Below are 17,188 nucleotides of genomic sequence, written 5' to 3' on the forward strand. Positions count from 1 at the left end.
TAATCCTTAGATAATAAAATGTGATAAATTTATCTAGCCTTGCCTTAAAAACATTCAGCAAGGTAACTTCAACACTTCACTGAGCAGGGAATTCCACAGATTCACAACCCTTTGGGTAAAGAAGTTCCTCCTGACCTCAGTCCTACATCTGCTTCCCCTTATTTTGAGGCAATGCCCTCTAGTCCTAGTTTCACCTGCTAGTGGAAACAACTTCCCTGCCTCCACCTTATCTATTCCTTTCATAATCTTATATGTTTCTATAAGATCTCCCCTCATTCTTCTGAATTCCAATGAGTATAATCCCAGTCTCCTCAGAGTATCCATACTGATTTAACTCAATATTATTCAGACTTCTAGGTATCAACACAGTCACCACCTTTTCGAAAACATTGAAAACATTCTCCAGTTGGTGTTAAGATATTTTACGAATTCTATTTATGAATCTGGCCCTCGGTTGATCCAAAGAATGTGGTATCGATAAGTAAACACCAGTTCTAACATGGCCCAATAAATGATGGTGAAGGAGTCCACTGAGGACAGATCAGGCAAATGAGGGGCTTAAGGACTATATAAGCACTCTGTTTTATACTCTGTGTGTGTCTGTGTGTGTGTGTGTCTGTACACTCTGTATATTGACACCAAGTAATCACTGTCTCTGTCTCTCTCTCTCTCACTCTCTATGTAAGTAAATAATATGTATAAAACTGCCTGTTCATGCTCTTTGGATGTTACATCTGTGTATTTATTTTTATTCATTCAATCTCAGGATATAAGCATCATTGGCAAAGCCAGTGTATAAGCCCTGTCTCTCATAGTCCTTGCGATATTGGTGATGAACTGCCTTTTTCTTCTGCTGCAATCCATGTGGCTCAGGCAGGAAGGGGCTTCAGGATTTCAAACCAGTGACTGTAAAGGAACAATCACAATTTCAAGTGTGGAAGTCAAGCAACTTGGAAGAGAACTTGCAAATAGTGGTGTTTCTGTTGTCCTGCCTTTACACTACTAAGTGTTAGAGGTTGTATATTTGGAAGGTGGTGTTAAAAAAGCCTTGGAAAGTTGCTGTGCTGCCTTTTTCAAATAGTACATACTGCTGTCCCTATGCGTCTGTGGTGAAGGGAGTGAATGTTGAAGATGGTGGATAGGTTACTGGTGAAGTGGATTGCTTTGTCCTGGATGGTCACAAGCTTTTTGAGCGTTGTAGGTGCTGCACTCATCGGGCAAATGGGAAGGATGCACACAGCTAAAAATGGTTGGGTTCAAAGAATTCCTGAAGCATTATCTTGAAGCTGAGATGAATGACCTTCAGTAACCACAGTTGTCTTTCTTTATGCTAGATATGATTTCAACCCATGCAACTTTTCCACTTAATTCCCATTGACTTCAATTTTGCTGGGGCACCTTAGTATATAGTATGAGTATATTCAAAGGAAGCTGAAGTGAATGTTAATTGCCTGGAAAGTGAGACTGAAGAATAAATAATGAAAAGGAAGAAAATAACACAAGTTTTGAGCGTGCACACTAAATCTGTTTTCACACAAAGAAGACACAAAATAATATTCCAGGAATATTCACAGAAAGTCAATCACAGAATGGAGAAAGAACTTAAACAACTACTATCACTAGAGAAAGAGTGTTAGAAAAACTAATAGAACTACAGGCTGGCCTGCTTACTTGGTATTTATCTTGGTAGTTGTTGAGAGGTTGAATGCATTGGTTGTCACTTTTCAAGTTTCCCTAGACTATGGAAAGGTCCCAGTGGATTGAAAAACCTGAAAATCAAAAGCTATATTAAAGAAAGGATAGTGACAGAAAGCAGGAAGTAATTAGCTGACTTTTACCCAAATTGGCAGAAGTGTCAATTCCCTGGAGCTCCACTGTCTTTTCCCATGCAGTTCTCCACTAATTGCACCATGCCTCTGTGATGCCACAGTCGTGCTATTGTGCCTTCCCTAGTAATGGAATTACTCACCGCTGCTGGGACCTCAGAGGATATGCACCATCACTGCCATACTTATTGTCCAGCTGTACACCAGAGCAATCACTGTCAGCCATGAAAGCTCTTCACAGTAAATATAGTGGGAAGGAAAGGAAAAGGCACAGGCACAAAAATGGCATGGGGCACATTTCATTGGAAAAAGAACCTCGCATTCATGAATGTGTTGCTATTTTACATTATCACCAGTCTGATCGACTATTGTAGTAACTAGAACAAACCACACAGGTTACCTGTCCTTGGCACCAGACCATGGTAGACACCTAAGGATGTGCTACACTTGTCCTAAAGCCCAGCATTTCATAGACTTTTGTGATTGTTCAATGTTGGAGCATCACATGTTGGAAAGCCTGAAAACAATTGGAAACATTAACTTTGATTGAATTACAAGAAGAACAAAGAACAAACGGTACAGTTTGCTGTTGGAGATAAACAGGGGCTGCCAGCCTTTTGAGCAACCAGAAATGTGTAGTCAGTGAGTGATCACTGCACCTAGCTTAAATTGAATGGAGCCTTTTGTAATTTAATTCTAGCCTGACTTGTTTTGCCTGACACTGTAATTTCCTATCATGCAGAAATTCATGTCCCTCCTGACCAATGTCTTCATTTCTCCCTTCGGAAGACTTCTCCCATTCTTCCAGCTCTTTACAGTCCATCACATCCCTTCTATGCCAGCTCCAGTTGTAACGATCACCGAATGCCAGGATAATGAAGCAGACTTTGTCTGGAATGTACCTCAAAGACCATCAACCGATCCAAGCAGAGGAACCACATCCTCAGGAGGCTTACCAAGCGTTCTGCAATAGCCTTGGTCAATGAATGGACAAGGATTGCGTCTATACTCTGCCCCATCAAGGTTGAATAATGTAGGGCTGGATGGCTGGCTGGTTTGCAAAGCAGAGTGACGCCGACAGAATAGGTTCAATTCCTGCACCAGCTGATATTACTGTGGCGGTCTCTCTTTCTTGATCTCTCCCTCTCCCTGAGGTGTGGTGACTGCCAGATTAAACCACCACTAGCCATCTCTCTCTACTGAGAGAGCAACTCTATGGTCAAGTAGTACCATAGTAACTTTATCTTAGCTTTTCAAATGGACCCATCAGCCATGATTGTAGAACAGCCATGTTAGAAAACCATCTGGTCCTTGAAATGTAGCAGGAACCTGACAGCTATCAAAGATATAGACATTATGGCAGCTTCCAGTGTATTTAGTGTGGACTTGTAAGATTTGGTCCTGATGATGACAGATTTACTGAATGGAACTCTCTTTTTTTCTGATGATGAATTGAGCCACTTTATGACATGGCACACTCAGCGTGAGATGTATACAGTCAAGAAGTCCCTACACCTGTGATAAGCAAGCTCTTTTGGCAAAGACTCCTGCCTGGGTTGCAGCACTGACCTTGACATGGGAAATGAGTTGAAGCAATGTGATTTGACGCATATTGTATCAGTAACAGCATCGATATACTACTGGGTTGAGCATTTCAGGATTCTTCACAGGTCCTTAGTGGATCTTTGGAAGCAGCCAGTTACATAAAGATTTAGTGAAGTTGTTTCCTTGATGGCCCTTGGGGTATAGTAGTCACCAACTCCTTCAAGTTGCAGGTCTGGCTGCAATAGATGGCATTGTTCAGTGACCATGTCTTGGGATGACCTCAATCTGAGGTGTCAATGCGTCTCACTCACCCAGAAGAAATGTCATTGAGAACAATTGACTCTGGACATCCTGCACCTCCTCTGCAACCTGATGGACCTTCAGCTGTAGCTTGTTAATGTTCATGTGGTGGCTGTTTAGCAGCTACTGGAAGTTGCTACTGGTCCTGGATTTGTTGGCACATCTGTTCTCTGTCAGTTTCTCTTGGTTGCACTTGGGCTACAATGATAATGAGCCCTGCTGTTGCAGCTCCATTGAGCCTCTGTGGGCAGGCTGTAGTATAGCCTTTGGCCTTGTAATCCAGAGTCTCAGGCTGATGATGTGCAGACATGGTGCCAAGTCCCTCCATGGCACATGGTAAAATTTGAATTCCATTACCAACAAAGTCTGAGATTGAAAATAATAGTGTAGTGGTGGTCATGTAACCATGACCATTTGATGTAAAACTTATTTGGTTTATTAATGTTCTTTAGGGAAGGAGGTTTTACGGTGGCTATAGTGATGACCTGCAAGTCTGTGCACCTACCCAGCAGGCTGTTTGATACTGCAGGACCTGGCCCTTCATGCCAGCTATTAACCTGTCCATGAAGTCAGTCAAATAATCACATGGCTAAAAAAAACAGAAACTGCTAGGGAAACTCAGCAGGCCTGGTAGCATCTGTGGAGAGAAAACAGTTAACTGTGCATTGCTGCTGCCCTGGAACTTGTGTGACAGGTTGTCCTGTACTCCCAACAAGCCTGCCTCTTGCTCCTATCTCTGCATGTCAATGAATGCAGAAATTGAGGCGCCCTCTCTTGCCTAGAGCTAAGCAGGTGCCTAGTCTCTGTCAGTCATCCAAGTGCCAGCAACTGGGTGTTCTCCCTTGGCCGGCTGCAGAGACCTGCCAGTGAAGTGCTCACCAGCATGTGCTCCTGACTCAGATCTGCCTAAAATCCCAAGTGAGGTGTCAGCATCAGATCACATGGGGACTGCAGGAGGCAACCTTGCTGACAATTCGACTGAAGCATCATTACTCTGCTTCAAAGGTGTGGGAGAGCATTTCCCTTTTATTGTGAACATCCCAGTGGTAACTATAGGAGATAAAGCAGGTAATGCATCGCAGGCAAGGGGTAGGGATTGTGGCATGTTAATAATACATTAACAGTATGAGCTAATGGGAGAGTAGCACAGCAATCGATGATACTTATTCGTTTGCTGAGTTTTGGATGTTCTCACACCTCCACAGGACTGTTCATCGCCAGCGAAGATCCTCTCTTCATAGAGAGTACCCACCCGAATGTCGGGCACTTACGACATGCCCTGGCTCTTTCAGTTTATTATAGGTTATCTTCCCTGCACTGAGACAAAGTGAAGGGATTGAGTGAGATGAAAATGACTAGTATAGCTGTTAGTGCTTGTGCAAGTGGAGGAAAAGTGGTAAGGTGTCCCAAGTATGCCAATAGACAGTGCAGGGTCCATGCAGGATTAATGGTATGGTGATGGACGCAGGGAGGGTTGGTGGTTGGGGTTGGTAAGAAGGAGTGATGGAAAACAATACATTCAGTAGTGAGACGGGTAGATCATGAGTCTGGTGGAGTTAGGTGCAGTAGCAGAGACAGAGTGAGTATGAGGTGGCAGAGAAAAGATGATGGCACTTGTCCTGATGGAGTAGCAGAGGCCATTGCCCTTTATTGTATAGCACTGTACACATCGCCGGATGATTGTGATGGCACTGAGCAGTGTAGCTACCTTGGACGAGCCTGACGGTCTGGTGTCGTGAGCTGCTGTGCTGGTTCTGAGGGAGGAGGATGGGGGTCCCCTGCGTCACCCCATCCACCAAGGTCTTCTGCAGATCTCTGTCTGCAAATTAGGGCATCAATGTCCCCTTGTCTGTCATGTCTAGGGCAAATATCTCAAACAGTGCAGGACAGCTCTGCAATCATAGAATTTGACAGGTTGCAAAATAGCCTTTTAAAAACAGGATCCCGAAATGATTGTTAAGTACTTCTGCTTACAGCGAGTGGGGAGAAATGGACTAGCATTGAACAAGAGAGAAGCTGTAGGGATGTACTACCTAAGTTAATGAGTCGCGTTTGGGAGATGGCACAAGAACATTCACAAGGCCTTGCGGAAGGAAACCCTCCATGAAATGTGACGAAAATGATACTTAGCCGATTTCTGGTTAGATTTGGCCCAACGTGCATATTGTTTCATTACATGTGTTCACTTCGACTCTGTCAGTCCCTGTTTACAGTCTGTTGTTGTGTTAATGGCTCAACCCACTCTCACAGCTCCTCATAGATCGCTGGTTTGGATATGATTCAATCTTCAATTACTCTGTGGACGCAATGTTCAGTCACTTGTTGATAGATTTATGAGGTGTAGTGACTAATTCACTGAGGTGCTAGTTTTATGGAGTAATAACCAGTTACCATCTGTTTTATTTCTTGGCACCGAGCTAAATATCTGGGCACACTATTAATATGAATTCTTTAGTACAGGAGACATTTCATCTGTTGCTCAGTTACTGGGCATTTTGGTGTGATTCAAATAGTAGTAGGTGATATTAGAAAGTATTAAGAAGGCGTTTATAATTTAAAATAACATAAAGATGCTAGATTACACTTGGGTATTTGAAAGCGACCTGTAGTGATTGTAATGAAGTCGGCCACCATAGAATATGTGTTCCCCCCCTTATTGGGGCTATTAATTTGGTCCAAATAAGGTACTCTGGCTAACAGTGTCAGAGGTTATGTTCACTGTGACACCTATCACTGAGGGATCTGAGTCAGTGTCACAGACTCTCCACATGTAGATAACGGGTGACTTAGTGACCAGATACTTCAGTGGCTATGAGTGAAAAGCACAGTCCTGAAGAAATTTGCTAGCAACAGTTATCTTTAAGTTGGGGTATTTCTGGCATCTTGCCATTATTTGAGAAGTTTGACCTGTTCAATAATGCGATTGGAAGCTGGGCCCAGTATGTGGAAAGAATATATTATTTGTTCTGGGCAAATGACATTGGGGTAAAGGAAAAGCAATGAGTAATTCTCCTGACAGTTTGTGGACCCACAGCTTTTTCAGTTAATTGGAGCCTAACTTTCCCTGAGGCACAAGATACTAAAACCTTTCAAGAGTTAATGGATTTAGTTCAGGAATATTATGACCCTAAGCCTTCTCTCACTCTGAGACACTATTGGTTTTACTCGGCAATTCAAGAACCAGGGGAATCCACGTTGGGACGTCTGTCAAGGCTAAGATAACTGGCAAAGGCTTGTGATTTTGCTTCAACCCTTAATGAAATGCTGAGAGACTGTTTGTTTGGTATATGGACTAATGATGTAACCATGCAAAAGCACCTACTACTTGAAGCCCACTTGGAATTTAAACAGGTGCTACAACTGGCTTTATCATTAGAAAATGCATCTAGTAGAACATATGAGCAGCAAGATATTCTGATTGAAGTGGATACCTTCACCAGCCTGACTGAGCTTGGGGAACACCACTTGACTGTGGCAATTGCATAGCCTCACTCTGGACCTATCCTGAACAAAGGGACTCTAGGTCAGCCCACAACAGAACTCTAAAACATAGTTCAGCTTGGGGCAAACAGTTAAAATTTTCTTCAGGATCCTGGCCAGCAAGTCATTGTAATTGCTGCCAGTATGCTGACTCAAGACAGCAGAAGAGTCCCACAAGACTATGAATTGAGTGAGACAACTCATAGGCTGGTATCCAGAAGAATGCATGGTGTGGAAAATCCATCTACATATAGCTTTGAACAGTTAAATTGTTTAGCAACATCCATTAGCAACATGGTCACTAAGTCACCCGTTATCTACAGAACCAAAATAAATGTCTGGTTAATGGTCACCCAGTTCTAATGGAGGTTGATAACAGCACAGTAGTATCAATGATAGCAGAACCAGTCTTTCACAAAATTCGCTCACGCCTCCAAACCTTAGGTTTTTGCAAGACTTTGGCTAGACTGAGAATCTATACTAGGGAGCCTTTACAGATTAAGGGTACAACTTTGGTTCCGATCCCTTATCAGAAGCACCTGGTTCAGTTACCATTGACTGTATTAAAATGCTCAGGCCCAAACTTGATGGGGCGAAATTGAAGCGAAATAAAAATTCAGCTAGATTGGCTCAACATTTTTTGATTGGAATTTGTCTGCCTGAGTGAAGTCCTAATTAAATACCAGAAGTTTATCAAGAAGGTCAAGGGACTATCAAAGGAGCCAAGGCCACTTTGCATGTTGACCAGGAAGCAATTCCATGATTCTGCAAGGCCTTCCCAGTGCCATTTGCCTTATGGACAAAAGTAGAGGTAAGAATCTGAAGACTGGAAAACAAAGGACTCGTCAAACCAAGAGATAGCAAGAACTGCAGATGCTGGAAGCAGAGTCAATACAGTGTGGACCACCCCAGACCCGACGAAGGGTGTAAACCCGAAACATCAACTTTCCAACTCCCCTCATGCTGCCTGACCTGCTGTGTTCCTCCAGCTCCACATTGCATTGAATCATCAAAACAGTCCATTTTAATGAATGGGCAGCACTGGTCTTACCGATTATGAAGCCTGCTGGGTCGGTTTGCCACTGTGGGGATTTTAAACAAATGGAAAACTGCTTTTACCAGCTGGATAAATATCTAGTCCCTCACGGAAGATTTATACACCAAGCTGGCAGGAGGCTGTCTTCACAAAGCTGGACGTGAGCCATGTGTACTTGCAATTGCAATTAGATAAGGATTCCCAGAAGTATACTTACAATTCATACCATAAAGGTTAATACCAATGTACAAGGCTGCCATTTGGAGTATCATCAGTCTGCAATTTTCCAGCAGACCATGGAGAGCATTTTACAAAGTCTACCCCAGCTCATGATTTATGTAGTTGACATGCTGGTAACAAGGAGGACCAATATGGAGCACTTAGAGAACTTGAACATAGTCCTCAGACATTTCTCTCAGGCAGGCCTACACCTTAGAAGAGAAAAAATGTGTGTTCTAGGCACCCAAGGTGACCTACCTGGGCTACAGAGTCGATAAGACCGGGTTAACCCCTTGGAGGATAAAGTGAGAGCGACTAAAGGTGCCCCAGCTCCCACATCTGTGCCGAAGCTCAGGTCCTTCCTTGTGCTGGTAAATTATTACAAAATGTTCAACAATAACCTGGCCTCCAACCTGGCACTTTCACATTAACTCTTAGAAAATGGTCAGCCTTAGAAATAGTTGCCTAGCCAAAACACAGCTTTCAGGGAAGTGAAGAAACAGCTATCCTTCTCTAAAGTGTTGGCACACTATGATCCCCAGCCAGATCTGGTTTAACATGTGGTGCCTTCCCGTATGACATCGGGGTAATATTAGTTCATAGCTGGCCTAATGGAGAGGAATACCCAATAGTGTACACATCTAGGACTTTGATTAATGCAGTGTGTAAATACACCCAGATAGAGAAGAAAGGTTTGGCGGTCATATATAGAGCCAAGGAGTTCCACCAATCCTTCTATGGGCATAAATCTGTTATAATAACAAACTAAAAACCCTTACTGTGTTTACTTCAAGAGGACAAGGCAGCACATTCATCAATGGGCTCTAATACTGAGTGCATATAAGAACACCATCTAGGAGGCCAAGTAGCAAATGCAGATGCATTGAGCTGCCATCCCCCGGCAGATATACCATCAGTGGTACTGCCACCAGAAAAGCCTGTAATGGTTTTAAATTTTCTGGACTCATTTCCAGTCACAGCTGACAATATCCAACTTTGGACGCAGAAAGATCTGGTCCTGGCAAAACTGAAACAGTTAGTGGTGACGGGGGAAACCAAAAGGGCTGAAACCAGAATTGAAACCTTTTTGGATGCAGAGAGACCAAATCACAATCAAGGGCAGTATATTGTTGTGGGGAGCAAGGGTGATTGTCCCAAGCAAAAGTCACGACCAGATACTGGATGGTCTTCACCAGGCGCATCCAGGGGTTGACAAAATGAAGATGTTGGCAAGAAGCTATGCCTGGTGGCCAGGATTAGATGCAGACATAGCCGTGTTAGTGAGACAGTGTCAGAGTGCTGACAAGGACAACAATTACCACCAGCAACTCCTCCACATTTGTGGTAATGGCGGGGCAAACCCTGAACACGTCAACTATACAGGTCCTTTCATGGGGTCAATGTGCTCAGTCAGTGTGGACACTCACTCAAAGTGGCTGGATGTGCATCGAGTTCTTTCGTCAAACATGGGGACGACTAGAGAAAAGCGGCATGCATCTTTTGCAAAATTCAGACTCCCAGAAGTGTTGGTCACAGATAACATGCCACCATTTGCCAGAAGGAAATTTGAATGTTTCTTAAAGTCAAATGGTATTTGTCATATAAGGACAGCTTCATACCATCCTTCGTCCAATGGTCTGGCAGAAAAAGCAGTCCAAACTTTGAAGGCAGGCTTAGGAAAAAAATGTGCCTAGCTCCTTGACAGCCTTTCTGACTGTTTCCAAATCCATGGGTTCTTGATCTCTCTAAAGCATTGAACATATCTTGGAATCTGAGATGGACACGGCAGATGTCACCACCTCAACACCTTTACCGCCTGAAGAAGCAAATGAATTTCTTCTCAGACACTCTGGGCGCAAGCCACAGCGTGTTGCATACTGTCGCTGGGATTGGAAGGGATCCTTCCTCACTTCAGGTCTGGCTCTTTGTTGCAATCATTGACCTGAATTTTTGTTTCAGCGTCGGGAACATAGTGACAAGAAAGTTCCTGAATAGAAACCCGAATCAGGACAAAGTGCTCCAGGTATTGGGATTGTGATTCTGAGATTGGGTAGAAGTTGGGGATGGGGTTGTTATTGAGGCTGACCTTGTTGTCCCACGCACCCCAGGAAACAGAGTAGTGGCAGCCACTGGAGCTGCTGGGAATAAAGGCAGCCATGAGATACAAGACTTTGTCCCGGGTACAGAAACTGACAGGACACAAAAGTTCAGCCTTCTTGCTTCCATCACAGCCTCACTCCCTCCTTCAACAGACTCTGTATGCCCTCTTGCTGCCACCCTTACATGCCCTATACACACAACACACTGCCCATTCTTTATAGCCCTTATCCTATCATAGTTCCACATTAAGCTAGTGAGAATCTTGGAAGTGGTGGTGTTTGCACGCGTCATCAGCTCTTGACCTTCCAGATGGCAATAGTCTGGAAGAGGTTGTCAAAGGAACTTCGTGAGCTATTGCAGTGCATCTTGTCGATGGCTCACATTGTTGCTACTAAACATCAGTAGTAGAGGGAGTGAATGTCGGAGGGTGGATAGGATACCTGTCAATCGGTTGCTTTTTCCTTGATGGCATTGAGCTTTTTGAATGTTGCTGAAGCTGCACCCATCCAGGCAAGTAGAGAGCACTTCATTACAATCCTGAGTTTTGCCTGGTATATAGTAGACAGGTTTTCGGGAGTCAGAAGGTGAATTACTGACTGTAGAATTCCGACCTCTGACCTGCTGTTGTAGCCACAGTATCTATGTGACTAATCCAGTTCAGTTTCTGGAAAACATAACTCCAGTGATGTTGATAGTAGAGGTCACTGAGGGAAATACCATTGGATATCAAAGGCAAATGGCTAGATTCTATCTTGCTTGAGGTGGTCATTACCCGATACTTATATGGCAGGGATGTTACTGTACATTCAGATATGGATTGCTTCAATATCTGACAAGTTATAAATGGTGCTGAATGTTGTACAATTGTCAGTGAACATCCCCAGGACAATAGGAACATTTTACAAATATAGAACAGTATGATGGTGTTATGTACAGTGCAACCCAAGATTACGGTTGGGGCTGTCCCATTAAGACAGCTCCAACATGATCTTTTGAGAAAGAGCAGATAGTAATCTAGTTCAAGTGACAGTGGGACAGACAGTAATCCAGTCAGAGTGACAGGGGGACAGACAGTAATCCTGTCAGAGTGACGGGGGGCAGACTGTAATCCAGTCAGAGTGACAGGGCCAGACATTAATCCAGTTGGAGTGACAAGAGCAAAAACAAAGTTGCTGGAAAAGCTTAGCAGGCCTGGCAGCATCTGTGGAGGAGAAAACAGAGTTAACGTTTCGGGTCCGATGACCCTTTCTTCAGAACCTGCTAAGCTTTTCCAGCAACTTTGTTTTTGTTCCTGATTTACAGCACCCGCAGTTCTTTTGGGTGTTATTAGAGTGACAGGGGGACAGACAGTAATCCAGTCAGAGTGAAGGAGACATACAGTAATCCAGTCAGTGCAAGGGAGTAGATATACAGTAATCCAGTCAGAGTGAAGGAGACATACAGTAATCCAGACACGTGAGGGAGTAGATATACAGTAATTCAGTCAGTGGGAAGGGGGGAACGGACAGTAATCCAGTCAAGGTGAGGGGGAACAAACAGTAATCCAGTCAGGGTGAGGGAGTAGGTATACAGTAATCCAGTCAGTGTGAGGGAGTAGATATACAGTAATTCAGTCAGATTGAGGGGGGAGTTGGCAGTAATTCAGTAGAGTAAGAAGGGGAATGGGCAAAATTCCAGTCAGAAGGAGAGTAGGAATAAGGCAGTAAACTGAGTGATTGACAGTCTGAGAGTCTCACCTAGAGTAGCTGGTGGGCTGCAGTTAGAGAGAGAGAGAAAAGCCAAATTTGCATGCAGATGATTTTTCTTTGTTTCTGTTGGGAGTTTTCATTGCCACTGATTTCCCCTGGCCCTCTTGATTGCCTTGAGCTATTCCAATATTTTTCTAGCAACCTTGATTGTTATTTAATGAAATGGGACTTTAATGTCTGTGTTGCTTTTCTGCAGATGTTGAATACTCTGTTAAATGCTCTGAGTGTCCAACATGTGTTCACACACTAATATCCCAAAGGTGACATTCTGACGGAACTTTATATTTTTGCCTTTTTACAGAAGATTATGTGCTGTTCCCATCACAGAAATAGACCATTGGACCCATCTGCTCCATGCTGGTGTTCCAGTTCCACACCAGTCTTTCTCCCTACCCTTCAAGTCTATATCATCATATCAGCAAATGCACTATTGCATTTCCACTTTTCTATTTCCTAGTTTATCTAACTTTCCTTAAATGTATTATGATGAAAGATGTTGGATTTATATATGTGTATAAGTTTTAGAGTTTGGATTTCAGTATATTGGATGTGGAGACGATTACTTTTTTTAAGCATTAAAACGAAAAAAGAACTAGGTTAGACAGTGCTGATGGAACAGTGACCGATACATAATCCAGTATATATCAGAGAACAGGGACCCACTGTTGTGATACTTTGAAAACTGTAATGGTTTGCAATAGCTAGGGTAAATATTGAAGGAAGTTAGTTTGTTTTTGATTCAGGATCATCAAGGATTGGTTTTAGCTCACAAAACTCAGGAACTAAATGTTTTTAGGCCCATTTGGTGGAAACGTGCCTGAGATCAGAAGCAAATGTAGTTTCTATCCTCGAAAGAAGTATCAGAGAGTACAGAAAGCGCGGTCAGAATGGTAGAAGTGATTAATTTGTGTTTCGTCTAAAACAGGAGTATTTGGTTAGAAATCTGGTTGTTAGTAGCTGAAAAAGTCTAAGCTTTTACTCTTATGAGCATTCACGCAAGAAGACTTTGCAGTTCATAAGAAATAACTCTGCATAATCAATTAAGTTAAAGAGTAGATATGGACTATATAGAGTATATATAAATGCATTGTATCAGGAAATAGGATGAGAATTTGTTTTCCCGTGTGTTTTTCAAGATCTTTCAAGTTCTATATTTAGAAAGCTCAGTATTTTTTTTCTTTTGTGCAATAAGCTTCTGTTCTGTTCTGAAAAAACTCTGGTATGCTGTGTTTCAGTGTTGGGCCACCACTTTAACTAAATTAAAATAAAAGAATCATCTATTAAGGCAGATTTCGTTCTAGAATCTGACTTGCCCAGTGGCACTATCAACTTGGATCATAACAATATCCACATTATTCACCCCAACCACTCTATATAAGGCTAACTGTTTGAAGGGGTTTCTCCTGAATGATTGTCTTCTTTAAATGGCTCCTGGTTTCCCACACAAATGGAAAAATCTTTTTCCTGTCTACACTGTCAAACTCTTTTTGTAATTTTAAAGACATCCAACAGATCTCTGTATGCAGCCTTCTCCTTTTCTAAAGAGAGGATCCTTTTCCTGATCAATCTTTTCTGGCAGGTGTAACCTCCCAGTTCTGATGTCATCCTCATGAAACATTTTTTCTTCTTTTTCAGAGCCATGGAGTCACCTCAACCAGCAGTTCTTCAAGTCCTCAAACTCCAATAACGACAGCTTCTCACAGTCCAGTGATTGGGCATCAGAGGATGATTATCCCCTCTCAGCCACTTTTAACAGCCACAAAAAAGGCAGCTGCAAAGCCCCATGCTGCCCAGGCCATTGCTATGGCCCCAAAGACCCAACCACAACCTATTCCAGCCTCCTACACCACAGCCTCCACACCAGCCCGACCTGCATTCAATGTGCAGGTTAAATCAGCACAGCCCAATCCCAATTTCATGCCACAGGGGCTTCATCAACCAGGCCTAGACCCTGCCACTTCTCAATACCAGCAGTATAACCTGCAGCCAACTAGATTTCCTGAAACAGCTCCACCAGTACAGACTTACACTCAGCAGCCCCGCTCCGTAGACCATGGGTATAGGGCACAGCCCACACAGTATGCTGACCCAGGTTATACTTACAATCCTTCACCAAATCGCTACCAAGATCATCGGTCTGTTGCTCCAGCACCAACATATGGAGTGGGTTATGCTGGTGACCCAGCATATGGAGCTCCGAATACCTGGAGACCTGAAGCACCTTATACCCACAATGCTCCTGGATCAAGCCCCAGTGCCTATCATCAACCAGCTCCTAACAAGAAAGCTTACATCACAGACCAAGCACCAGGACCAGCAGCACCTCTGCAACAACCCAAGGTACAAATGCATCTCATGTTAAGAGTGTTGCTATGTTTGCCTGAAGGTAATTTCCATGTCCTTTTTTTGTGGGTTTTCCTATCTTCACCTCCTTCACCCTCCCTTACATCTACGGGCTCTAGACCTTTCAAACCCAAGTTTGATGACCTGTGGTCATCAGTCCATGCCCTGTAGAAAACAGGCACTGTGCCACCAGACTATTATATGATTATAAAGTATATGGAACTTCCTGAGGATGTGAGAGGTTGCTAAAGAAATTCTCCACATCCTGTTCCCCTTGATCTTCAACAATATTCCAAGCTCTGGTTTGAACTCTTTCCTTCATTTTCTCAATTGAAAATGCATAACCAGAATTTCTGAATCAATACTCTCAAATTCCTGCTTTAACTTCAGCAGTAGATCAGAGTAGGTTCAAAAGAATGGTGCAAATGCAAACAAGTGCTACTTTATTCCAGTTCCCCATGGTATGCGATATCAAGGAGAATCCACTGGGAATGCTCCCTGACAGAAACTTCTACAAATTTAAGAGGAGGTTGCACAAATGCATGAAGTAGAAAGGGAATCAAAGCTATAAAGACATGGGGAGATGTTATAGGATGGGAAAAAGCTGACATTGAATGAAAACGTGGACCTAATGGACTGAATGGCCTGTGTCACTACTGTAAATACCGTGTAACAGTGTTGCCGTTGTAACTGAGAATTGTACCTAGAGTGAAAACTACAAATGATGAGCCTGTGGAACCTCTCAGGTCATGTTGGAGCACATGTAATGTTCAGTGACTCTGTCTGTGAGTGGTCTCTCTTCCTAATTACTGCTAACATCTGTGAAGGTGGCAAATTCACATTATCAGAAGCTCTTACTTTGGCACACAAATAGAAAATAAACTATTGGGAGTTTGGCTTGTAACTCTTGTGGGCTGCAGGACAAAATTCAGGCAATGATATTTAAGTTGTCCAGAATCTTGGTCAGACCCTATCTGGCATAACTGTTCCTGATGAGCAAGGTCTTGTAGCCTTAATGTTGATTTTGGGGCTTTATGATTGCAGTTACCGAGAAAAGGCAGTTGACTATTTGTAACAAATTTTAGGAAACTTTATATTAAATTTGTTCAGTGGCCATTTAGATACAAAGCACTATTACATTTGACAAACAAAGGAACCTGTGGCAGGAGAGAATGTGTTGTAGAATGGAAGAGCAGAGGCAGAAGCTTCGGAAGACTGAAGTGTTCGTGCCTGGTGTTGAGCAGTTTTAGATGGGAATAGTCTTTGCTCTTCCCTCTACTGAAGTAGAGGGACTCCTGGTCTTCTCCCAAGAAGTCCGCTGGATTCTAACCCCACCCCCCATCTCTGTCTGTCTCTGTCTCTCTCTCTCTCTCTCTCTTTCCCCCTCTCCCCTCCCCTCTCATTTCCTTCCATTCATGTCTTGTTGCAGCACCTTGTTTTGGGAGCTGGCTATCTATGCTGTGCCAAGCACCTGTCTAAACCTCCTCTTGGTGAATGACCGTGGCAGCAAGACTACCGTTGATCCTTTGCCCTCCTTCATCTGACGGCTGGTTTACCATTGTTTCCAAGAACTTATTGTCCAAAATCAATACATTGATATTAATGTACATATGGAGCCGGATATATTGTTTAACACTAGTTCAACGGGTCATGTGACCTTGATGATTCTTGTGATCCTTCCCTTTCATTTTTATATCCTAGAAATTTGAAAAGATAGTTGTTTCTGTGATAGCTGTTAAATGAACTGTCGTACCAAACAGCTATTTCTTGGATAAGTCCTTTTTGAAATGGCCTCAATTTCTGACATTAAGACGGAAAGAGAAAGACAGAGACAGAAAGGGCTGAGGAATGAGGCAAGGTATAGAGATGGATTTCCAGAGCTTAGGACACAGACAATTGAAGGCTGAGCAGCCAATGGAGAGCCAGTCTCAAGCCCCAGAATTGGAGAAGCATGGCTATCCCAGAAGATTGTACAGGCTGGAGGAAAGTACAGAGGTAGGGAGGGTATAGGTCTGGACGCACTTCCAGAGAAAGACAGAATTGTAGAGATTTAAAGAGATTATAAGATGGGCGGGGTGGGGGGGGTGGGGATTGAAATGTTGGGCTGGAGAAGGTTATGGAGATGGCGAGGGCTATAGGGCTTGAAGGAAGGTACAGAATATGGGAAGGTTGGAGGAACTGGCGAAGGCTCCAGACATAAGGGAAGGTTATCGGGTCAGGAGGATGTTACAGAGATAGGGACAGTTATAGGGTCTTGAAGAAGTTACAGAGATAGGCAGGTTTATAGGGTCTGGAGAAGGTTCCAGAGATAAGGGAGGGTTAAAGAGACTGGAGAAGCTTACAGAGAAAGGGAGGGTTATAGGGTCAGGAGGAGGTTCCAGAAATAGGGAGGGTTATAGGATCTGGAGGGTGTTACAGAGATAAGGAGAGTTATAGGATCTGGAGGATGTTACTGAGGTGGGGGGGATTATAAGATCTGGAGGATGTTACAGAGGTAGGTCGGGTTATAAGATCCGGAGGATGTTACAGAGGTAGGGAGGGTTACAGGATCTGGAGGATGTTACAGAGATAGGGAGAGTTATAGAGACAGG

The 17,188-nt window shown here is 43.3% G+C and overlaps 1 protein-coding gene across 8 annotated transcripts in view; it reads left to right on the forward strand.

Annotated features, from left to right (window-relative positions):
* The window catches only part of lpp (LIM domain containing preferred translocation partner in lipoma), a 371,701-nt gene that overhangs the window by 277,392 nt on the left and 77,121 nt on the right, over positions 1-17,188 (forward strand). For all 8 annotated transcript variants that reach the window (XM_048542845.2, XM_048542847.2, XM_048542849.2 and 5 more), the window contains one exon: positions 13,890-14,594. In XM_048542845.2, coding sequence (XP_048398802.1) covers positions 13,890-14,594 — 705 coding nt within the window. The remainder of the gene's footprint in view (positions 1-13,889; positions 14,595-17,188) is intronic.

This window comes from Stegostoma tigrinum, chromosome 14 (genome assembly GCF_030684315.1).
Source record: "Stegostoma tigrinum isolate sSteTig4 chromosome 14, sSteTig4.hap1, whole genome shotgun sequence".
Taxonomy (NCBI): Eukaryota; Metazoa; Chordata; class Chondrichthyes; order Orectolobiformes; family Stegostomatidae; genus Stegostoma; species Stegostoma tigrinum.